This window comes from Siphateles boraxobius, unplaced genomic scaffold (genome assembly GCF_051911475.1).
Source record: "Siphateles boraxobius isolate OS27281-9 unplaced genomic scaffold, OSU_SipBor_1 35, whole genome shotgun sequence".
Taxonomy (NCBI): domain Eukaryota; kingdom Metazoa; phylum Chordata; class Actinopteri; order Cypriniformes; family Leuciscidae; genus Siphateles; species Siphateles boraxobius.
The window spans coordinates 5071616-5097571 of record NW_027508975.1 but is presented as its reverse complement, the minus strand read 5'-3'; the positions used below and the strand labels follow the sequence as shown (position 1 = coordinate 5097571).

General features: G+C 42.5%; 1 protein-coding gene across 24 annotated transcripts in view; it reads right to left on the bottom strand.

Moving 5' to 3' along the window:
• adgrb2 (adhesion G protein-coupled receptor B2) overlaps positions 1-25956 on the bottom strand; it is a 341068-nt gene that overhangs the window by 89197 nt on the left and 225915 nt on the right. For all 24 annotated transcript variants that reach the window (XR_013190423.1, XM_077196041.1, XM_077196031.1 and 21 more), the window contains one exon: positions 4977-5106. Coding sequence is in view for 23 of the 24 variants with exons in the window: in XM_077196041.1 (XP_077052156.1) it covers positions 4977-5106 (130 nt within the window). In the remaining variant the exon portion in view is untranslated. The remainder of the gene's footprint in view (positions 1-4976; positions 5107-25956) is intronic.

Here is a 25956-nt window from a genome sequence, read left to right as displayed (position 1 = left end):
CAATAACCGACAGCAGCTTTTATGTCTGGGTGGAGAGAGGAGCATTTGAGTCATGCATCGAACAGTGGCGGTCGTGGTGGAGAACGGTGACTGGATCTAAAACCTTCAGATTACACACAGCTCACCGAAAAACTGGAATACACGGTAGAAACGTGTTGGTGCAGTGCAGAGCGCCCCTCTCACAACGTATGACATGACAGACAATTAGTCCAGTCCGGTTCAGATCGCACAGCTCAAGTGTTCAGAGAATGCAGTTGTGAGTCCTGAATATTTACAGGTGTGAGCTCTGTTATAGAATGCGGTTGTCACTCCCGTAAATAACTGAACTGTGTGTGAATGAAACCATATTAGGGACTCAAATTCAGGACTGACAACCGTATTCTCCTATTTAAGTTGTTTTTTATAAAATAAAAAAAGCACTTTAGTCACTAAGGCTGAATTTATTTGATAATAAATCTAGTAATATTAAGAAATATTTATACAATGTAAAATAAGTGTCTCCTTTTTTGATATATTTTATATTATAACTTATTCCTGTGATGGCCGAGCTGAATCTTCAGCAGTCTTCAGTGTCACATGATCTTTCAGAAATAATAATAATAGTGTGCTGATTTGGGCTGCTGAAGAAAACAGTTCTGCTAGTTAATATTTGTGGAAACTCTTATATATGTTTATTTGTTTTCCCGCCAGGATTCTTTGATGAATAGAACGTTTTTTAATAGTTTTTCTTGTAACAATGTAAAAGTCTTTACTGTCACTTTTGATCATTGAAATACATTATTGCTGAAGTATTAATTCCTTTTAAAAAAATCAAACCGACCGCAAACTTGAGCTAAGTGATTAAAAAGTATATAATAAAAGGCTCTTCATATTAAAAAGATTGCAGACAATTAAATAGAGTAGACACACTTCTAACCATAATGTTTATTCTTTTGCAATAGACTGTTGCAATAATGAATTCCACTACGTGTGCATTAAAGTTATCATGATTTCTGACTTTAAATGTTCTCTCTTGTACTTTTCCCTCTATTTATTTTAGTATTCCTTTTAGCTCTGCAGTTTTTAGAACTGGCATTGCTTCCACCTTGCCTCCCTGTACCCAATGCTCAATGCCCCTGACTGTGCAGAACTGTGCCTGATGGGCAGCGCTGCTCTCTGCATGTGTGTGTGTGTGTGCCTGGCACGCTCTCTTTAGCTGGTGTCAGTGGTTTGTGGCAGCCAACAGCGTGTGGTCCAGCTCCTGTGTGACTGTAACTGGCCTATGGCTCTACTTTCTCTGCCCCATATCGCTCATTCCTCAGGGCTATTCTCCATCTCCCAGCATCCTCTTCGCCTGCCATGCATATCAATCACTTTAATGGGGTGTGCTTTCCAGTGAAAAAAACAACAAAAAACACTCGGCTAAGCTAAAGTGGGTCAGTATCCTTTCATTGGTGACACTGCTGAGGGGAGGGGAGGAATGAAAAGGGAAAACAATCAAGAGAGATAAATATGTAGATAGAAAGATGCATAGAGAGAGAGAGATGCACAGGACACGAGTCCTCGAACAGGGGGTCCGAGCAGCTAGTGGGCTTGTAGTGGCCTTTCATGTCCATTAAGTGAAAAGAGGGCACAGGGTCAATATAACAAGCGGCAGCACAAGTCATTAACCTGGATAGCTAAAAGCCACATGACAGATTTAATGCTCAGTGTCTATCCTTTTAGAGTTGACACATATCTACTCAATATGGACTCAAAACATTAGCTTGTACTAGATAATGAATAAATAATAAATATGATGAACATAGCAAACAAAAGCTAAAGAGCTTAAGCTTTTTACCACTATTCACGCTTATGGAAGCCAACCCAATTTTCACTATATATATATATATATATATATATATATATATTGTGAAAAGTACTATACAGTTGATAATGCTATTTTCAAATATATGCTATATATGAAATATATAGCAGCTTTAAAAAAAATCATTAGATTTATATGAGTGAAAAGGGTCATCGTGTCAAGTATATGATAAGAAAAAGAGTTCCCTTTTGAGGGAACTCGCGCTGCGTCGATGACGCCTTGGGAACGCCCCTGCATGATTGCGTCTGAAGCACCTATGTCAACTAGTCCAATGGCGAGAGTGAGCGTCATGGGCGGATAACGTCACAACAAAGAAAGGATAAAAGCACATCCGGTAAAACCGGCATTAGCTTCTGTGCCTCAGCAATCGCTCTAAGCAATTCCAAGTATATTATGGCGAAAAATATGTTTAAATGGTGTGCTTCTCTCTGTCCGGGCTATTTAACGGGTGGGGATACACAATTTATGTGTCTTGTGTTTGGGAGCGCCGCATGCTATGTCAGCCTTAGAGAGCACGTCAAAATTGTGAGAAGCTTCCACTTCGCATGCTCCGCTCTCGCCTGTCATTTTTTGAGGAAAGTGATCAAGCTCGCGATCCTCAGGGATCCGGACCCGCTGCTACTGAAGGATTCCTGGGGATCGCAAACGGATCTCTCGGAGGGGTTAGAGTCGGGCTCTGCCTTTTCTCTTCCTTTACCCGAGGGATCCAGCGATCTCTCGCCGGTGTCGGAAGCCCGCCCAGCGGCTTCTTCCGCTCGGCAATAGAGCCCAATGCTTCAGTGTTCTAGTTTCAAGGAACTAGATGTACTGAGTATTGGTGATGAACAAAATAAGGGGGAAGAGGATTCGCCACCTCTTTCCCCAGCATATGAGGAGCTGGTGGAGGTGGTAACTCGTGCCGTGGCAAAGTTAAATATTGAGTGGCCGGCCGAGAAAAGGGGCGCTTGTCCAAAAAGAAAACGAGCATTTCCTATTTTCTAATGCATCACCTCCATCAAGGGGCCTTCCAATTTTTCCTGATCTGCACAGCGAGCTGTCTAGATCGTGGAATAAGCCTTATTCGTCCAATCTTTTTATCCCCCAAGTCTGTGTATATTCTGATATAAGGGGGCTGAAAGAATATGGCTATGGGACGATGCCCCCGGCTGAACAGATGCTTGCGAGCTATCTGTCTCCCGGTTCAGCATTGTCCCAGAAGTCCCCAGTGCTACCCACTAAGCCAGTCAAAACAACATCTAATTTAGTGGGTAAAGCATATACGGCAGCAGGTCAGGCCGGAGCATGCCTTTACACAATGGCATTGTTACCGGCATATCAGGCTGATCTGCTGGGGGATTTGGATAGGAGCGAGGGAGTTCAGATCTATCTACAGATCTGTCTCTCAGGACCACCAAGGAGCAATAGGGCGGTCTATGGCAGCCCTGGTGGCCACTGAGAGGGATGCACCTTGAGTTTCCACCCGGGATGGTCAAGGCATTCCTATTCCCTAACCAGGGATACGTCCCTAAGGTGCCGACCAATATTCCGAGGCCTATTGTGCTGCAGGCTTTCGGTCCTCCTCCGTTTGATTCTTCGGACCAGGAAAAACTGAATCTCTTGTGCGAGCACTGGCTGGATACTTATGTCCACAGGGCTTCCCCGTGGAGAAAATCAGATCAGTTGTTTGTCTGCTTTAGATCACCTAAGAAGGGTCTTCCAGCCGATAAGCAGATAATCAGCAAGTGGATAGTTGAGGCTATCTCTCTTGCCTATGAGTCCTCTGGCCATCCTTGCCCTTTGGTGGTCAGAGCTCATTCTACTAAGATAATGGCGGTCTCTAAAGCCTTATCAGGGGTTTCTCTTCAAGAGGTTTGTGATGCGGCAGGGTGGTCTTTGCCGCTCACATTTGTGAGGTTTTACAGCCTGGACCTGGACGCTGCCCCAGGGTCTCAGGTGCTTTATACTTAGATTGCCGACAGTTTTTACATCAGGCAATTGTAAGTATGGCATATTGGGTATTCTCGTTCCCAAGGCGTCATCGACGCAGCGCGAGTTCCCTCGAAAGGGAATGTCTCAGGTTACGACTGTAACCCTAGTTCCCTGAGAAGGGAACGAGACGCTGTGTCGCCCTGCCATACTTCCTGCATTCCTGTGATCGTCTTGGTTCGGCTATTGCGAAGCTAATGCCGGTTTTAACGGATGTGCTTTTATCCTTTCCTGGTCAAGATGTCATCCGCCCATGACGCTCACTCTCGCCATTGGTCTAGTTGAAATACGTGTTTCAGACACAATCACACAGGGGCGTTCCCAAGGTGTCATCGACGCAGCCTCTCATTCCCTTCGTAGGGAACTAGGGTTACAGTCGTAACCTGAGACGTTTTGTTCCCCATATTTTAATTTCCAGGGGAATAATTAAAGACATGTTCTACATATGTGTCATCAACACTGCATTTATATGATCAAAATGAAAGTAAAAACAGTGCATTTTGTGAAATATTATGCTAATTAAAATAACTGTATCTTAATACATTTTACAAGTTTAATGTAATGTAACGTTGAAATGATGTTGAAGTTGATTGTACATAAAAATGCATTTTTTTTTCTTCAGTGTGTGTGTGTATATATATATGTGTGTGTGTGAGATAAAAATTCATAATCACAGTAAGGACAACAACACTGCTGTGCATCAATCCTTTATACTATACCTGGGAGAAATCCCAAGCCAGACAAACCCTAACGCATTATTCATACCATGATATATTAAACACCTGGCCTACCATCTGCTTTTGTACAATAACCACACACTATGGAGGAAAGTTCACCTTAAATGTCACGCCAAAAGCTTAAACGGGCACAATGTTACGATACTACCCTAAAGAAATCTTTACACCAAAATAATTAGCCCTTAACAGATTGTTTCTGATCTTTCTTTATCTGTAGCATCTAGCATATGCGGAACAGATGGAAAACTGGCCTTCTAGAGAGCAACCAAACACTTCAAACAGTGCTCGACAACAATATTCTGGATGTATAGCATCATATGTTCTAGCTACTTGACTGCATGAGACAAATCTCACAGAGGTCTCAGATAGCTAGTCTTGAAGTCGCTGAGGTGTGAAGTGTGGTGTCGAAGGGTAAAGGTAGCACTCACCGGTTCTTTAGCTTTCTGCGCTAACACTGCAAAGGTGGACAGCTTGCTGCACAGACATTTGGTGTGGGAGACTGCCGGCGATGGGAGCGTTTGGCAGCTCTCTGCGTCCCAGTTTTCTTCGCCAGCCTCTCTGTTGATAGGGTATAGCGACAACACACACAAACACACACAGGAAAAAAGAGAATGAATTAATTGGGTCACTCCATGAGTGAGAACAGGAGAGCCCATAGTGAATAGCACAGTACCACGAGAACTAGTCGATGACAACTGCACTCCAAATGCTCTCAGCCTCAATGGCCCTCAAGTCCACCAGTCTTGCATTTATAATGGGCTGTCCAATTCATCTAGTCTTTCTGTAAATATATGCTTGTCATACACACTTTCAGGGTATCGTCGCTGTCGTGCCTACCTTCCATTATTCTCTTACTCAAGTGTTCTCAAAACGTCTATCAGAAGCACTCAAATTCCCATCGCTTACCTTTTACACTGGAGGTATTTGAACTGTAATTATAACCATGTGATTGTTGAAAGTCCTACTTTCATTTACTTCTTTCATTCATCCTTGAATAATCCGTGTAACAGTGTGCATATATATAGACTATAGTTCGGAGTCAGTAAGATTTTTTTATATATACTTTTAATCATAGGCAGAGTGTGTGTAAGGCTGGGCAAGGCAAGACCACACACACACACACACACACACACACACACACATTTAACCCCCTTTCACACAGCGCGTTGATCTCGGGAAATTGCCAGAACGCCTTCTGTGTGAACGCAAACACGACCCGGGATTGATGCCGGGATCGATGCCGGGCTGGGGACCTAGTAACATTGCCCGGATCAGTCCCGGAACGTGCGCTGTGTGAACAAAAGCCGTAATCAATGCCGTGTCGTAATGATGACGCTGAAGTGAAGTGAAAGCAGGCTAGTGAAACGGTACATAATGCGCTAGTTTATGATCAAATCAGAGAAAAAAATGCACAAGCGTCGTTTCTCAAGAGAGAAATCGCAGCTCATTAGCAAACTATAGACGCTGCTGAGACATTACATGTCACATCGATGTCACGTGTCTTTACGGGATTTTTACTGGTTGTGTGTGAACGCACTCTCTGATTCCGGAAAATCACTGGCAGTGTGAATGAACCAAAATCAAACGAACCCGGGTCAAATCCTGGGTCACTTTATCCATGCATTTTCCGGAATCTCTGTGTCAAAGGGGCTACACAAACATACACACACACACCTAACATGCTGCAAATGTGATGATGGGAACTTAAGGTTCTCTCACCTAATATGCACATGTGAAATTCATGTTTTTTGTCTTTTTGTTTTTTTAAACAATAGAGGGAAATGATGGGGGGGGGGGGGGGGGGGGGGGTATTTGTTAAACAAAAACTGTAAATCTTCATGTTGATCCTCAGATTAATCTCACTGCTGAGGCCAGATGGTCGGACTAAGAGGAACTTCTAATTATGGATTCAGCAAATAGTGTACAACAAAAAGCGCAACTGAATAAATATGTGTGACATTCTGTTACCACAACTTAAAATTCAAGTTCACAGCCTAGTTAAGTCAAATAAGTCCAGTTAAATGAGACTGTACATAACCTGTCAAGTGTTGGGTAATTTTTCCAGGATTAATTGTGGTACAATAAATAAGGGAATTTCATCTCCAAGCAATGATTTCTAATGTATTTTAGTATTTTATGTTTTTCAGTTCATAAAGGTCTCTCTTTTGTAGTTGACCCCTTTTGAGACATTCAAAGACTGATTGGTTCATGCAAATAGCCTTATTGGCCGAGCTATAAAATGCTAATATTTATGGTTGGATAAACATGAAAGTAAATTAACTTACTGAACAAATACATTGAGTTCAGAAGATCTGTCAACTGAGAAAATGTAACATGGTGCTAACCCATGCTAGTTATTTTTAAAAGTAATGCGCTACTCCCATAAAAAGTAACTAATTTACTTAATTACTCTTTTATGGAAGTAATGTGTCATGCTACTTTTACGTTACTTTTTCTCACCTGGGCTGGGCTTGTTTGTTTGTTTGTTTGTTTTTTATAAAAAAAAAAATCTATTTTTAGCAAATGTAAAGGCCTTTGCACAAAAAAAAAGTTAAATGAATAAGCCTCGGAGGACATTCATGCCTATACAGTAGAGGGCACTGCTCAAACTAACCAAACACAAATGTGATGTTTATCTAAAATCATTTTTGCTTATTCATATGATTGAATTAGATCATCGAAGGTCAGCAGCAAAGACATTGGTTAATAAAGTGAGATTAAATACATAAAGTACATTAAGTATACATATTTGAAAAACAAAATTTTAAGCTACTTTTAGGGTTATTTGCAAAAAGTAATCTGATTACTTAACTCATTACTTGTAATGCATTACCCCCAACATTGGTGCTAACAGCGCAAAAAACTGTTTCCTAGTTTTGCATTCTTAGGGAACATTGATGAATGCAATACAATATTCAATAATGCACTGTAAGTCCGTTTGGTATAGGGCCAAATGCATGAAAAATAGAAGAGATGGTATAATATTAAAATCCTTGTATTTTAAAACTTTTACTTTTATTTTGTGGACAACGAACAAAGAAGCAAACAAACAGGTATATTAAATGCACATCTCAAATCACGAGTTTATAAGCCCAGAAAGTCTACTCATTCAGCAAAAATAGAGATAAAATCCACCAACAATGTATAATTAAAGAATAAATAAATTAGGACAAGATTTCCCAAGATTAATTAAAAAAGGGGCTATATAAATAAATAGACCTTCCTGTAATTATTCATGACTATATTCATTAACATTTTACGTTCCCTCAAGGTCAAGGATGTTTAATCAAACATTTTGGGGCAAATTCACTAAACATTTGAGTCACTTTTGTGTGCAATATTTCAGTGCAAAACTCATCACAATCCAGCTTCAGTCAATTATATATTTTTTCAGTGCCAACATGAATTCCATGTAAATCAGGCTTGTTATAGATTGAGCCATATTCCCAAATGTCTCTTAAATTGCATGGCACAATTAACGCTGCATTTTTACCGCCTGTAGAAAATTGTTTAAAAGATACGTTTGCGTAATTTTTTTTTTTAAGCCATTATGCCAGCAGCGATTCATCAAATGATGATGAAATGATAGAAAGGCACATTATAATCAGGCATTTATCCAGACTCGTGGTGTAGAGTGCATTTGCAATATTTTAAAGTGTCGATTCAGGTGTGCTGGACATGTCGAGTAAAGTACACCAGATCACCGAAGTCTGCAGCAGCCTTCATAGTCTCGCTTAGCCCGAACTTCAGACTGATGGCAGATCGTCTGGACTCCATAGCAGCTTTCATTGGCCAAGGACCTTCTATAACATCAATGTCCCTGCATCGGTGTGTAAATCTCTTGGATGCCTTTTAACCCCATAACTGTCAACCCCCCCCAATTTTTTTATAATTGACATTAAAATGAACTATTAAAACTTAAATGGTTGTAACTCAAGAATGCTTTGGAATATAGACCTAAGTTTGGTCTTGTTTTAAAGAAAACAATCAGCGGATTATTACTGAAGTGAAAGCAGTAAATCAAATATACTTTATTAATATATATTTTTTTAATATAAAATAAATATTTTACAAAATATTTTTTACTATAAAATTACTATAAAATGAAAGCTATATATCTGACCAAGTTGTGTTCCAAATTTAAAGTTGATATCACAAAAATTTAAGTTCCCATGAGATTTTGTTTAGGCGTAGTACCAAAAAATATAGCCACCAGGTGCCATTGAATTCCATTGAGTTTAATTGCATGCATTCTGCCATAACAAATTAATACATTTCTATCCAAATATCACTTCTGTCACTAAATATGGAACCTTGAGACTCAGACCTTTCTGACAATATGTGTTTTGTCAAGATTAGAAAAGGTTTTGAAAATAAATTATGAAAGATGATGCCCAAAAGGGGAGGGGCCTAATAAAAAATACCGTTTCTATGGTAACGCAACGTCCAATTTCAAACCGGTTTTCACAGGATGAATTCTAAATTCGTAAGCTTTCAAATGATACCTAATTTATGATAACTACTAAAATATGTGATATAATAATAATAATTTAAAAAATATATATAATATATATTATACTTTTTAGAGGACTTCTTACTTTACTTTTTAAAATAAAATGTTATCTTTTTTATTGACAAATACTAGATTATGTTTTATTATGAACTTTTAGCATTAAAAAAAGCATTAATGCTTTTGAAACAAAGTTTCAATAATTAAAAGTGTGTGCATCGACTTTTTGTGACAAAGTTCAGAAACTCCTGAAGGCTAATGACGTTGATTTTTTGAGGCGCACTCTTGTCATAAATTCAAATATTACTGTTCATACATAATTTGTAAGAAAAAAACAGCGCTAAAATATCTATTTAGGAGTCTTAGACCTTTCCAACGATATATAGTTTGTCATAATTAGATTAGGATTTAATAGTAATATAGCGAAGTAAAGTTAGATATCCCGGATACGGGATCGTGACAGTTAAGACACAAGTTTTCAAAACTCCCAAAGAGTTTCACATTCCAAGAATGTGCCTTATGCATCAGACGTTCCGCACATCCTTCACAACCTAGTGCTCAGAACTGCATGATGGGAATTGCATCGTGCAAATTTAATTGGGCGTGGGCTAATCAATGCTAAAACAATGCTAGACGTGTTAACGATTCATTCCTAGTGTAAAGTCTTGTGAAATAGTACTGAAGAAAAAGCATCCTGGCAATAAACCTGATACGAAGCAACGCAACATCACATCTGTACGCCTATATTTTCATATCTAACCCATCCTCTCTCTCTCTCTCTCTCTCTCTCTCTCTCTCTCTCTCTCTCTCTCTCTCTCTCTCTCTCTCTCTCTCTCTCTCTCTCTCTCTCTCTCTCTCTCTCTCTCTCTCTCATCAACATACAACATTCATTTCTTTAACACATATGCTCCCACAGCAAGCGCTCAATAAATAAAAACCCATCTAATGCAATGTAAGTGCAATCTTTCTCTGGCCTTGATCTGCAGATTGACACTTTAGAGCCAAGCTGATCTGAGGCGAATTCCTAGTCAAAGTCTCTGACGCCAACAGAAACAAAGATGAGTCGAACAGACGTGAATGGAATTCTGGGTATTTCTGATTAGGCTAGGATCAAGCACAGAGCATCAGGTTCAAACCTCACGGGGATATTAATCAACAGCAGGTGAGCAGGAGCGTGTGAGATAAGAGATAGAGGGGATGGTGAAACATCATCTAAAACATTGTTTGGCAGGCGAGACAGATACTTAGATCAAAATACATCAAATTAATGAACTCTTGGAATGAGACAGGTACGCTCTCCAGACAACACCATTTACAGTCCTTTGGGCATTATCTATCTTTTATAAAATATTATACCCACTGAAAAGCTGTTGTGTTTGGGATGGTGGGCACCAGTAGTGGTTGATCGAAGGTTGATTCTGATATTTTAGAAAGCAGAGTGGCCGATATTTAACTAATGAAGAGGGGGAATGGGATCGCTGGAGTTCTCAGTGCAGTCCAAATAAAAGTGCCGTTTCCGACGCAATACTTCCAAAAAAAATTAAATATCGACGAAATATATCGGCAAATAGACCACTACTCACCAGTAAGGGATGCTGGTGAGCTGGTGTCTAAGAGTCGACCAATATTGTTTTTTTTTTAAAAAATGTTATGGCCGATAAAGACAAAATATATAACATCACTTTTTGTAATTTAAAGATAGTACACATGCATAACAATTGTTGACAGTACAATAAACATTATTATGCAAAAATAAACATTCATACTTTCATACTGTTAAAATAGTCCAGCTTTCAACACATTGGCCAAAAAGGAAAACACCAGCCAATACCAGTAGACCCCCCCCCCCCCCCCCCCAAAAAAAAAACAAACAAACAAACAAAAAAACACACCACTGGTGTCCCCACCAGGCTTCTTAACTAGCTTATGTAGTGGGACTTATTGTGGCTCTATAATTAAACGGATGTGCCGGTGGTAGTGAGGGTCCAATCACAAACAGGAGGGACAGTATAAAAAGGAATTGTAGGCACCTCTTGCGTGTGCTTGCCATCTGAGTCGCGTCATTGCTCGGGGACCGCCCCCTCTGTTTTCGTTGCTGTTTCCGCCTTTGAGGTAGGTGCTATTTGGCTCATTAGTGAACACAGATACGGAAGCTTGTATAAACGATTGTGTCGTTCATAGCTTCAGGATAATTCGCGGCTGTTGGCGGCCCCGGCTCTCCCGTTCATGCCTCTCTTGCAGTCCCGTGTCGCCTGATGCTTTGAGGTAACGTATGTGTGCGTTGGCTAATTAGTTAGCGCCCCGATGTGTGATGTGGTGTAGTAACTGTGTGGGTTATAGCGGTGGGGATAGCTCGCTGTGTGGGCTCCGGGCGGCGGCTGCTCTCCCTTTGCATGTTCCTCTCGCATTCCCGTGTTTGTTCGGTGTGGCGTGGATGGGCGTCAGTTTCTGAATTAAAGGTACGTGAAACGTCCATTTTGTGCAGCGCCCATTCTGTTATATATTGCAAATACGTTTATGTTTGTATTTTAGGAGTAATAGATGTTCTGCGCGCCTGGTGGGCAACGCTGTGTGACGCTGCTGCTTGTACCTTCAGATTATTTACAATAATAACTCTTCCCAACGTGTGTGTGCACAGCCTACGTGTTTTGTGGGACGCTTGTCTTTCAGTGCGTGTCACTGTGATTGCTGGGCGTTTTTTTACTAACTAGTCTTTCAAGTTGTGTGTTTGTTTGTTATTTTTATTTTTTTGTGTATCTTCATTTGTCATTGGTTTCATTTTTCATTTGGAGTGTTCTGATTGTTTTGCATTGTCAGTGTTTTTGCAGAATTGTGTTGTGTTTTGCAGTCTGATTTCCCTCAAATGTGCTGGTAGAAGGTCGGGGAGGTTAATAGAAACCCAGTGGTGACATCAAACCTTGATTCTCATTTTGTTGTAATATGTTTTTTTGTTTACTTGTCTAAATGTTTATTATGTGTGCATGTTTGGAGTAAGTGTCTTGTGAGTTGAGACCCGTAGTAATTTTTACTCTCGTTACAGGAGCCGAGGCTTCAGGGCAGGCCACTAGTAGGCCTTACGTGCGGTGGTGGGCTCGTCACAGAGTGCTGTGCTGGACTGGATTGCAGTGTGTGTTGATGCTTGTGCACGGGGGGTTGAGAGTGATATAGAAGCTTTGTGCGCACTGAGATTTGTGTATCTGCCGTTAAGCCTCGGCCTCCTTTTGGTCTCTTTTGTGGTGAATGCTGATGAACCAGTTCTTTCTTAATGTCCTTGTTTTAAATGGTTGTGAGTATTAAAATAAAACTTTTGTATATTTAGTATCCACGTCTCTGGCCTCCTTTGACAATCACGTTCCTGTTTGTCTTTTGTGTAAAACATTAAATCTTTAGGATTAATATTTCCCTGATAAACAGGGTGGCGTAGTCGAGTCACGCTACATTCTGGCGTAGTCGGCAGGATAGTAGAATTTCTTTGTGGGGCTGAGACGTGGATGCTGATTGTTATCTGGGTAATTGTTGACTGTGTACATTGTATGAATGTATTAGTGTTTGGTTGTTTTTTTCTTTCCGTATTTTTCAAGTATAGTGTTGGAGACAAAGCAGCAGCGTCATTTCAGGGGATTTGGAGCATTCCAACCGCTGTTGTCCATATCGGTGCCATTTGCTTACAGAGGTTGCTCTGGTAAGTTTTATTTTAAAAAAAAATTAAAAAAAAAAAAAAAATTAAAATGGAGGAGGAAATGCGGGAATTGAGGGATCTTGTTGCTCAGCTGAGGGCAGATAATGAGAAATTGCGTCAAGACCAGAGCCGAGCTGCTCCTTCGAGTCCAATAGCCGGCCCCTCTAGAGAATCTTCTGTGCCCCCTGCTGATCAATCAGGGAGTGGTAGTGCTGCATTAACTGAGCGGCTCGTGTTTATCCCAAGGGATCGAAAATGTCCAATATTTGATGGTAGGCCGGGTATTGGCATAAATGATTGGATAGAGGAGGCGAAAGCCTGTATAAGAACACGTCATCTGTCGGTGGCTGATCAAGCGTTTTTTCTATTTGATCATTTAACAGGAGAGGCACGTGAGGAAATTCGGCATCGCCCTACTGCTGAGCGCGGAGACCCAGAGAAAATTTATTCAATTTTGCAAGAGCTGTATGGTTGCTCCCAGTCTTATGTTGCCCTACAGGAAGCCTTTTTCTCTGGGAGACAGCGGGATGGGGAGACTTTGTTGGAATTCTCCCTGGCCCTGATGGGTCTCCTAGAGAAAGTCAAACAGAAGTCCCCTACTGCCATGTCAAATGCGGAGGTTTTATTGAGGGATCAATTTGTAGAATATGTTTGTGACGTTTCCCTTCGCCGTGAACTAAAACAATTAGTTCGCCGCCAGCCCCATTCTACACTCTTAGATGTGCGGAGCGAAGCCATCCGATGGGAGAGGGAGGGAATGCCGGGTGGAGCAAGGGGTCGAAGTCTTTCCGTTCCTGCGGCACATGGTTTTCAGTACGAAGTACAGGGAGGTGGTAGCTTGCCTAAAAACTCTGAAATGCGAGAGCTGAGAGAAATGCTAAAGTTACAACAGGAGCAGTTAAATCAGCTCACACAGAGTTTTGCCCGGTTACAGGGCCCCCATTCTCGTACCCCGCCTTTTCGGGGTGGGGTCGTTATCTGTAGGCGGTGTCAAAAACCAGGCCACTTTGCACGGGAATGTGGGGAGGAACGTGTCATGTCCCGGTTGCCGGTGCGTCCTCACGTTGATCCAGCAGTTGGGGAGGGTAGGCAGTCGCGATCTGATGCGTCGGAAAACTAATTCCCGCCGTGCTGAAGAGTCACAGCTCGGTTGGGGAAAAGGCAGACTCCGACGGTAAGAAGTTTAATTCTAGTTCAAATTTAATGTCCCCCTGTCCACATTTGGATGTTTCAATTGGTGGTGTGTCAGTCCCTTGTTTAATCGATACGGGTTCAATGGTGTCAACCATTACGGAAAGTTGCTTTGTTCAGCATTTTGAGTCACGGGGTCAAGAGCAATTGAGGTCATGTTCATGGTTGCAGTTGAGGGCCGCCAATGGTCTTTCCATCCCATATATTGGTTATATGGAGTTGGACGTTGAGCTCTGTGGAAGGATGGTGACACGATGTGGGGTGCTGGTGGTCAGGGATCCTCCTGGTGGCCTGCGCTCTCGAGTCCCTGGTGTGTTGGGGATGAATGTACTCGGGCGATGCTACCGGGAGCTCTTTGGACACCATGGCCCTGCTTTGTTTAATTTTCCCCCAGTTTCTTGTGCGCCACTTTCAGTTTTCCAAGCCTTGCAACACTGCCACCAAGGTAGTGAGCAATCATCCGTTGATACGACTAGGGTGAGGGTGCGCGATCCTCGGGCATGTCGCGTCACAGGCGGTACCATTAAGTTTGTTGCAGCAACTTGTGCAGAACAGCTGGCAGGTAGTACAGTGCTGTTTGAGCCCTCTGAGTCAGGGTTACCTGAGGGGTTGTTAGCCTCCCCCGCTTTGGTGCGAGTGATTGGAGGCTCCGTGTATGTGCCAGTGGTCAATATAGGCACTTCTGATGTCCTGCTTTTTCGCCGTCGAGTACTGGGTACCCTCGCTAGAGTGCATGTTGTTAGTTTGCCTACGGGCATTACTGAAGTTAGACCTAGTACGGCTAGTGCCTATTCCCAGGGTACTCACGTAGCCAGTTCCACTGTTTCAGAGCAGATTGCCGCGCTGAACTTATCTGCATTGCCAGAGTTAGAACAAGAAAGGGTCAGGACCTTGCTTGGTAAGTATCAGACGGTGTTTTCTGAACATGATGGTGATTTGGGGTGCACCAGTCTCATCTCGCACGATATCCCAGTGCTAGATGACATTCCCGTACGGCAGCGACATCGCCGTGTTCCTCCTTCTGAGTACGAGGTTGTTAGGGCCCACATTAATCAGCTGTTGGAGTCTCAGGTAATCAGGGAGAGTTGTAGCCCGTATGCCTCCCCAATTGTGTTAGTTAAAAAGAAGGACGGTGGTCTTCGCCTGTGCGTGGACTACCGTCAGTTAAACGCCAAGACTAGACGAGACGCCTTTCCCTTACCCCGTATTGAGGAGTCGCTGGATGCGTTGACAGGGGCCTGTTGGTTCTCTACCATGGATTTAGCTAGTGGGTACAACCAGGTCCCGGTCACAGAGGGGGACAAGCCTAAGACCGCTTTTTGCACACCGTTTGGGTTGTTCGAATGGAACCGAATGCCGTTCGGTTTGTGCAGTGCTCCCTCTACCTTCCAGCGACTTATGGAGAGGATATTCGGGGACCAGCAGTGCCAGTCATTACTTTTATATCTGGACGATATCGTGGTGTTCTCCACCTCTATTGCTCAGCATTTGGAGAGGTTGGAGCTAGTTCTGGACCGGTTGAAGCGGGAAGGTTTAAAGGCTAGGCTGGATAAGTGTGCTTTTCTCCAGCAGGAGGTGAGATATTTGGGTCACGTCATTTCGTCCAGGGGAGTAGCCACCGACCCAAGTAAGATCGAGGCTGTGGCCCAGTGGCCTCGTCCATCTAGTGTCACAGAGTTACGGTCCTTCCTGGGGTTCTCCAGCTACTACCGGCGGTTTGTAGAGGGGTTTGCCAAGGTGGCTGCACCTCTGCATAAGCTGGTAGGGGAGTTTGCCGGTGTAAAGGGTAAACAGACAGGAAGGAACTTTGAGAATGCCTGGAGTGAAAGATGTCAGGTGAGCTTTGAGGGGTTGAAAGAGAAGCTTACTACCACTCCAGTTCTTGCGTATGCGGATTTCTCTAAACCCTTCATCTTGGAGGTGGACGCCAGCTACCAAGGTTTGGGGGCAGTTCTCTCCCAAGAATATGAAGGTAAGGTAAGACCAGTGGCATATGCCAGTCGTAGTCTACGCCCCACTGAGCGCAACATGTCCAATTATAGCTCTATGAAGCTGGAGTTTGTTGCGCTCAAGTGGGCCATGACAGAGAAATTCCGCGAGTACTTGTTGGGTAGTAAGGTTGTGGTATTTACAGATAACAACCCCCTTAGCCACCTGACCTCCGCAAAGCTTGGTGCCACTGAGCAGCGTTGGGCTTCCCAACTGGCGGCCTTTGATTTTGACATTAAGTACCGCTCAGGTAAGAGTAACAAAAATGCAGATGCACTTTCACGGCGGGACCCTTTGGATCCTGGTGTGTTAGACGGGTTGGTCCCAGGCTCTGCAATTCCTGAGTCATTGCGGTCATTGGTCGGGTTGGAGTCCGCTGAAGTAGTGACCCAATGCGTGGTCTCTACGCTTCCTGGTTACTCAGCTGGTGAGTTGGGTTCGTTGCAAGAAGATGACTCGGTTATCCAGGAGGTGTTGCGATTCTGGAGACGTGGTACTCGCCCGAGCCCTGATGAACGACGCCGGCTGACTAAGGCAGCCCTAACGTTGCTCCGTCAGTGGGACCGTCTGGTTGAGCAAGATGGTACGCTTTATCGAAGGGTTTACTGCCCTGAGGGTAAAGAAGAGATGTTGCAACTGGTATTGCCCGCGGTCTTGAAGCCAGAGGTTTTGAGACAGTTGCATCAGCAGCATGGACATCAGGGCAGAGAGCGCACACTTGAGCTAGTGAGACAGAGGTGCTATTGGCCGGGATTGTCCTCTGAGGTGGCAAGCTGGTGTCAGGAGTGTGACCGGTGCCAGTCAGCCAAGGACACCCAGCCACTTGCTCAGGGATTTATGGGGAGGTTATTGTCATCTAGGCCAAACGACATCCTCGCTGTGGACTTCACCGTTTTGGAGCCCACACACTCTGGCATTGAAAGCGTCTTGGTAATGACTGACGTGTTTAGTAAATATACCCTGGCTGTTCCAACAAGGGATCAGCGAGCCGAAACGGTGGCCCAAGCACTGGTGACAGAATGGTTTTATAGATTTGGCGTTCCGGGCCGTGTCCATTCTGACCAGGGTCGAAATTTTGAGTCCCTGCTAATCCGTCAGCTATGTAACCTCTATGGTGTGGAGAAGTCTCGTACGACCCCCTATCACCCGGCTGGCAACGGCCAGTGTGAACGCTTCAATCGCACGTTACACAATCTGTTGCGCACACTGCCAGTGTCCAGGAAACGTGATTGGGTAGCTTGTCTTCCCCAGGTAGTGTTCAGCTATAATAGCACTCCTCATCAGTCCACAGGGGAATCGCCTCACTTCTTGATGTTCGGTCAGGAGCCGCGATTGCCCGTGGATTTTTTGTTGGGGAGAGAGCCACAACCAAGAGAGGGTAGTGTGCATGACTGGGTTTTGGAGCATCAAACCAGGCTACAGGTAGCCTTTGCAGGTGCACGTGAACGGTTGCAGGTGATGGCCGACAGGCGCAAGGCCCATCACGATCAGCATGTCAGAGATGAACCACTGGTGGAGGGTCAGCTGGTGTACCTCCGGGATTATGGGGTAAGGGGCCGTCACAAAATCCAGGACCTGTGGAGCCCAGTGGTTTATCAAGTGACGAGGGCACCTAAGGAGGGTGGTGTAGTATACACAATTGCGCCTGTAGATGACCTTACCAAGACCAGGAATGTGCACCGTTCACTGGTAAAGAGTCGAGTCTGTAAGGACACTGGGGCTGCGGACCGTGGTAGTCCCTTCCATGACCCAGTTGTGGACACATCCTCGGTGGGTGAAGACGAGGATGAGGGGGATCTGCTGGCTGTGGTACAGGAGCAGGACCGACTCGCTGTTGAACTAGAACCGGGAGGGCTGGTACCTGAAATGGAGCTGGGCCAGAAGGAGTGGATAGATCCTGTGGGACCAGTTCCTATGATGGAGCCAGGACAACTGGGTCCAGAAGGAAGTATGGCCAGTACGCAGGGACCCCAGCCTGAGGGCCTGCCTGGGGCTGATGAGGTTGTCTTGCGTAGAACGAGACGTGTAACTGCGGGGCTCCATCCAAATCGACATCATCTTCCCCGTTCGGTGGGAGAGACGGGTGGGGCCTCTCTTCAGCAAATACAGGGTATAACAGGCATTTTTAGGCCATGGGATTAAGTGGTTTGATTTGGTTTTGGGACCGTCGGGGCGACGATCCGAGTGTGGGGGGTAGATTGTAGTGGGACTTATTGTGGCTCTATAATTAAACGGATGTGCCGGTGGTAGTGAGGGTCCAATCACAAACAGGAGGGACAGTATAAAAAGGAATTGTAGGCACCTCTTGCGTGTGCTTGCCATCTGAGTCGCGTCATTGCTCGGGGACCGCCCCCTCTGTTTTCGTTGCTGTTTCCGCCTTTGAGGTAGGTGCTATTTGGCTCATTAGTGAACACAGATACGGAAGCTTGTATAAACGATTGTGTCGTTCATAGCTTCAGGATAATTCGCGGCTGTTGGCGGCCCCGGCTCTCCCGTTCATGCCTCTCTTGCAGTCCCGTGTCGCCTGATGCTTTGAGGTAACGTATGTGTGCGTTGGCTAATTAGTTAGCGCCCCGATGTGTGATGTGGTGTAGTAACTGTGTGGGTTATAGCGGTGGGGATAGCTCGCTGTGTGGGCTCCGGGCGGCGGCTGCTCTCCCTTTGCATGTTCCTCTCGCATTCCCGTGTTTGTTCGGTGTGGCGTGGATGGGCGTCAGTTTCTGAATTAAAGGTACGTGAAACGTCCATTTTGTGCAGCGCCCATTCTGTTATATATTGCAAATACGTTTATGTTTGTATTTTAGGAGTAATAGATGTTCTGCGCGCCTGGTGGGCAACGCTGTGTGACGCTGCTGCTTGTACCTTCAGATTATTTACAATAATAACTCTTCCCAACGTGTGTGTGCACAGCCTACGTGTTTTGTGGGACGCTTGTCTTTCAGTGCGTGTCACTGTGATTGCTGGGCGTTTTTTTACTAACTAGTCTTTCAAGTTGTGTGTTTGTTTGTTATTTTTATTTTTTTGTGTATCTTCATTTGTCATTGGTTTCATTTTTCATTTGGAGTGTTCTGATTGTTTTGCATTGTCAGTGTTTTTGCAGAATTGTGTTGTGTTTTGCAGTCTGATTTCCCTCAAATGTGCTGGTAGAAGGTCGGGGAGGTTAATAGAAACCCAGTGGTGACATCAAACCTTGATTCTCATTTTGTTGTAATATGTTTTTTTGTTTACTTGTCTAAATGTTTATTATGTGTGCATGTTTGGAGTAAGTGTCTTGTGAGTTGAGACCCGTAGTAATTTTTACTCTCGTTACAGGAGCCGAGGCTTCAGGGCAGGCCACTAGTAGGCCTTACGTGCGGTGGTGGGCTCGTCACAGAGTGCTGTGCTGGACTGGATTGCAGTGTGTGTTGATGCTTGTGCACGGGGGGTTGAGAGTGATATAGAAGCTTTGTGCGCACTGAGATTTGTGTATCTGCCGTTAAGCCTCGGCCTCCTTTTGGTCTCTTTTGTGGTGAATGCTGATGAACCAGTTCTTTCTTAATGTCCTTGTTTTAAATGGTTGTGAGTATTAAAATAAAACTTTTGTATATTTAGTATCCACGTCTCTGGCCTCCTTTGACAATCACGTTCCTGTTTGTCTTTTGTGTAAAACATTAAATCTTTAGGATTAATATTTCCCTGATAAACAGGGTGGCGTAGTCGAGTCACGCTACATTCACACTAACACAATTTCTCATTCCTCTAGTTCAAATGATAAAGCATGGCACTAGTGACCGCAAGATCATGGTGTCGATCTCCAGGGAATGGATGAACTTATAAAATTTGTACCTTAAATGCAATGTATTTTGTTCTGAATAAAAGTGCATGAGAAACACATACATATAATGTAAAAAAAAATAAAAAAATAAAAAAAGATGAGATCATCAATGCACCACAGCTTCACCAAGAAGAAGATCATGCCGGCACCAAACCGAATTTCAGCAGGGCTAATTCCAGAAAAAAACACTCATTTGCGTAACACAATTTACACCACCTCTTTACACTAGCTATTAACCAGAATAGTAAACAAACTCTCTGAAGGTTTTTCTCTCATGCAATTATCAATAGCTAGACATTATTCCTCTCACACTGTTGCCCTGTCCTGCACATAAAAGCAAATATGCATGCTAAAAGCAAGGGGCAAGCAGGCCAACATATGGAGAATGAAATGCCACAGCAGTCATTTTTCACCCTTTGGTATACGAGTGCGGCTCCATTATTTAATTAGCACATGCTGTGATAGGTTTAATGAACCAGCAGCGCGCTCCCTTCCCCATCAATGGCCGAGCCCGTGATTGTGCTTAGGCCTCTGATTAAATGACCAGATCTGCCGTGACAGTAGTCTGGGGGAGATCAGATTACAGAACAGACCAAATTGACTTTGTCCCCTTTTGTTTTTAATATCCACTACAAGATGAGCTCCCTCAAACCACAGGATGAAAACTCAAGATAAACGTCTTCAATAGAGAGCAAGCTGTGGCGGATTAAAGGAGCCATCGTCTTGACAAAGGGTGGCGGTTAAGTTGGACTCGTGTCTACCGAGAAGACTGAAAATACGCATTAAACAAACAAATTGAACATGGATTCTAACAGCTAATCCGTGTGAGGAACAGTTTTATTTTGGGAAGGCAATTAATTGTAATCTGGTTATAGGCACCTGCGTTATGAGCTAAATATGTGCTATATGATTATAGAATAATTAAAAACAAGAAAGTGATGTAAAAGGGAGGAAGAGGGAGATAAAAGACTGATAATTAGCTCTAAAAAGTATTAAGGAGAGGCTATATTACATGACAAGATGAATCAATCTGGCATGTCATTTTTACTATACAACAGAATTATTTCCTGGAAATTCATACATACAAGGCCATTCATAACTAATTGATTAAGTGAGAAATACCTTTAGGGAAGCCCAGAAAATCTAAGGGGGATAGACTGAGGAACCTCATTCTTAAAATGGAACATAAATGTAACAAACTTACATTGAGTTACACACACACACATTGAGTTGGTGCCTACAAGGGCACGCGAGCATAGGGACTGGACCTTGGAGCATTGGAAGAAGAACGCCTTCCATCATTGGTCTGATGAGTCCCCTTTTCTTTTGTATCACAAGGATGACCATGTACATGTGTGCCATTTACTTGGGGAACTTATGACACAGGAATGCACTGTGGGATGATGACAAGCCGTTGGAGGAAGTGTGATGCTCTAGGCAATGTTCTGCAGGGAAACTCTGGGTCCAGCCATTCCTGGGACGTAGATTTGACACATACTACCTACCTACACATTTTTGCAAACCAGATACACCCCTCCATGACAATGGTGTTCACCAGTGGAAGAGGTCTCTTTAAGCAGGATAATGCACACTGCCACATTGCACACATTGTTCAAGAATGGTTTGAGGAACATGATGAAGAGTTGAAGGTGTTGCCCTGGCCTCCAAATTCCCCAGATCTCAATCCAATTGAGCATCTGTGGGATGTTTTAGACAAACAAATTTGAGCCACTGCGGCTCCACATTGCAACCAACTAGACTGGAAGGTTCTTCTGCTAATGTCTTGGTGCCAGATACCACAGGACACTATTACCCCTTTTCCACCAAAAGAGAACTGGTTCGGAACTGGTGCTGGCTCAAAGTTGGTTCGGAGTTGGTTCAACTTGCGAACCTTCTCAGAACCGGTTTGTTTTTCCACTGACTAGAGCGCCCAGCGAACGACGTCGTTACGTCACTGTGTACGTTGCTATACGTCTTAGCTAGAAACGCTTGCAAGTACAACATTACTTTGGGATTATCTTTAACTCGTGTACCAAGAAGGCTTTAAAAACAATTGAAATATGTAAGCCTTTTAATCTTTTCCTTTGATATGTAATCTTCTCTGATTAGTTATGTACCCCTGTCTTGTGTCTTTTTTTCTTTCCGTTTATTTGTTCTATATTGTGACTGTTTACTTATTTGCTTACATAATGTTTTCAATAAAAAAATTAAAATAAAAAAAAGATAGAAACGCTTGCGTTAACTTCAAGCATAACAATTACAATGGCGGACAACATCGTGTTTCTGCAAATGTTTCTCCTGGCTTTGCGGTCAGAAAATATGTTTAGAACACATCTAAACCAGCCCCCAGCCTCCGACGTAAGCATGACTAGTAAAAGAACGGTTCTCTGGTTATAGTCCAGCAAAGAGTTGGTGCCGCTTTGGAACCAGTTTTCCTGGCTGAGAACCAGTTCTTTGGCTGTCGAAACACAAAGAACTGGTTCGCGAGTAGCCACCGGCTCTGAACCGGCTCTCAAAATGACTTGGTGGAAAAGGGGTATTTCAGGGGTCTTGTTAAGTCCATGCCTCACACGGATGAACAACAGCGTATTAGGCAGGCGGTCATAATGTTTTGGCTCATTATGGTGTGTATATATAGTTCAGTCATGAAACTGTTACCAAGCCCTGATTGGTTCTTCTAACGCTGTGGCATTAGCCAATCAGGCGTACTTCCTAATCCACGTATGTGTCTTACCCTAGCCTGTGCCACCTGTAGAGATCTACTAAGGGGGTTCTTCTATATTCTTACAGGAATCAGGAAACACTTACAGGACTCATTAATTAAGACAGTGGCTGCGTCCGAAATCGCATACTCTGATTAGGTACTTTGAATAAGTACACAAGCACTTAATTTGCCATCACTAAAAAGTATGTTCTATATAGAATGCATGTAGTATGAATATAATCCAGACATACAGCATTTGCCATGTTGCCAATATCGTGTGACCCACCAGCATCAGTTGCTTTGCCTTACCATTCACAAATCCTCTCCTGTGGCCTCATGGGACAGTAAAGTGTCCATCATATGCACACTACAGAATCTTACTGGAAGTAGTAGGTCATCCGGGTACTTTTTGCCTACTTTTTTATGAGTACTGTGAATTCAGACAGTCACATACGTTTTTTTTTTTTTTTTGCCTACTGTATAGTTAGGAAGTATGCTATTTCAGACGCAGCCTGTAAATTGCTCTGTTTAATAATGAATCAGCAGTTTTGAACGAATCGGTTGAATTAATAAATCAATGCCATCAGTATAGCGATGTCACCAGCAGAAAGAGTCGTTAAAAAAACTCCACCAAAATAAACTGAAATATATATATACCAAAATAAACTGTATATATATATATATATATATATATATAAAATAAACTGTCTGGAACACGCAACTATATATATATATATATATATATATATATTGTTGCGTGTTCCAGACAGTTTATTTTATATATATATATATATATATATATATATATATATATATATATATATACACTGAAATACTGATTAACTATTTTGCAGTACTTTTTTAAGGAAATTACCATGAATCAGCTAATCAGGGTAAAACTTACCGTCGCATGGAATTTAGAAAACCCTGCAATAACACGCAAACAAGTGAAACAAGTTTTTGAAGTGTTTCCTCTTGAGAGTACCACAGTCTGCAATCAAAAGTCAGGAATTTCTCATTAAATTCTTACAAGATCAAGGTATCTGGACTATGCTATCCACATTGATTTAATAGCTACTCACACTGAATGTCAAACAAATTCTAATTTGCCCAAGGAATTTTGTGGAGAAATTCCTGAGACAACATTGAAACTTCAAAACGAAAGCTACCTCTCTGAGCACTATTTTTTCCTCTGAGTATGATCCCTCAGATATAGTGTAGAAATAAACAAACTGAAGCATTGACAGTGTTTTCACACAATCGTCTCACAAGTATAAAGGATAAATTCCTTGACCGCAGAAGCACAAAATTACACTTCAGAAAAAAATGCTTTTGATTCTTCATTGATATTCTTCAAAAAAAACTCATATTGTCGGATGGCATGGAAAGTGCATGTCATTGGCCTCTAACCATTGCTTTCCTGAAGATAATTGTTAAGCTCCTTTAGAGAGATTTGCTTTTTCTCCTGGTGCACTGATGGGAATGATTCCAAGCAGGTTAACAATGCGTGTGACTAGCGGCCCAGCACAACTGGTGTCACAGCTTCATGAAACAACTTCCAAAGAGGTTATTCTCATGATGTTGAATTATGTTAGGGTGTTAAAAAGACATTTCTCCTCCATAATCTGATCAAATAACCCATTGAACGCAAACGAGGATGAAGCAACAAAGCTTCACAACTAGAGTAATTCTGAGCACACAAAACTATAGAAACCACAGCAGACACAATTCATGTTTTTGGCCTATTATATCTCATGTTTTATAAGGAGATTAAGATCTTCAAATGTTCCTTATATTTAATTCACTAATGCATTGATACAAATACTCACATGTAAGATTTATTTCGGGGAAATGGATTTTACATTATTAAAAACAACCCATTTGAGGGATGATCTTTGACTTTTCTGTCTCTCTCTCCATCAAAAGCTTTGACATACAAACTATACCTTCTATTTGTCAGTCTCCTGCATGATCATATCACTAGACTAGTTTTAACTATTTGTCAATGGCAAAAAAAAAAGATAATATGTATGTACTCACCACGGTGGTGTAGTCTAATTCCACACAGATGCTATATATAAGCAGACGGACGATTGCTGAGACTCAATCTGCTTGTGCTTCGATTGACACACTAACACTGTCCCCTGCCATGGAAGCCACACCCCCAACAAACACATACACTTGACTTCCGCCACACACACACACATTAAAGCACTGGAGGAGGTACAGGGTTATTTCCGCATCAGCTGTTACAATTTGGATCTAAAGGTAGAACGCTGAATCTTCAGTGGCTCATTTTAATGACACAAAAGCATAATTACCCATTGAAGAACAGCACAGAAAGCTCACCCAATGTGTGTGTGATGACATGAGCAGGAAGTAGACAGAGAGAGAGAGAGAGAGAGAGAGAGAGAGAGAGAGAGAGAGAGAGAGAGAGAGAGAGAGAGGCCCAGTGTAGAGATGTAGGTCTCGCTGCGCTAAGACAGATAATGGCGCATGAAACAGCTCTCGCGGCGAGATGGATTCCACATTATCCCAGTTCAGCTCATTTTAACCATAAGATGCTTATGGCTTATACTGTCTGACTTTATTACAGGAAGAGGATGGTGCAAACAGGGGTTGCACAGGTTGCGTATCACAGCGAGGAGGGAAGATCTGCATCCGCCCTGATATTTCAGTAAGATAAAAATCCCGACAAGCCAAATGGCTCCAGGAATCACTATTAAGTAGCTGTGATTATTTTTTTTCTTGTGGTGTCATAAAAACAGAAGCAGCTGATCTACAGTCGATTGAGTTATAGAAAGTCTGAGTCACGGCCTCGTTAGAGAGAGATCTCCATGCTTATTTTCAGATAATGAGCGGGTGCACAGAGAGTTCAGGAGTCTATAAACCAGACTCCTGCCCTGAATCGCATGCCTAAAAACATCGCACAATGCATTCATCCAGCAGTAAACATATACAATGTCTTTATTTTGACCTGAAACAAATCTGCAATACAGTTCTTGTAATGCCAAGAAACCAAAAATCTTAAGGCGTTGATTTGCAAGTCACAATATCCAAAGGGAAAAGATGTTCCTTATATTTATGTATGATGCACATTTGTATAAATCAAGTATATCAAGTGTAACTAAAAACTATGGATATTATTGTTATTATTTATGTAGTATTAAAATGAATTTTAATAATTACATAATTTAGCAAGTGATTGTTTGTGAACTATTTCTTCAATTTAATTTGACAGGAAAAACAAATTACACATTTGTGGTTAACAATGGCTTTTAAATGTTTAATATAATTAAACTATAAGTACACATTTTTACCTCGATTTAAGTCATTGATCCTGGAAACATAGTATTACTTTCATATATATCATCAATGTACCTTCTGTACTAGATTGAACTGCTTTACATCAAAGCAACAAGCAAAAAATGCCCATGAACCTTTCACAGTCATTTTAGTCCATAGTTTATATTTATTAAATTTTAAACTAGTTTAGAGCTAGACAGAATCTTGATGGTTAT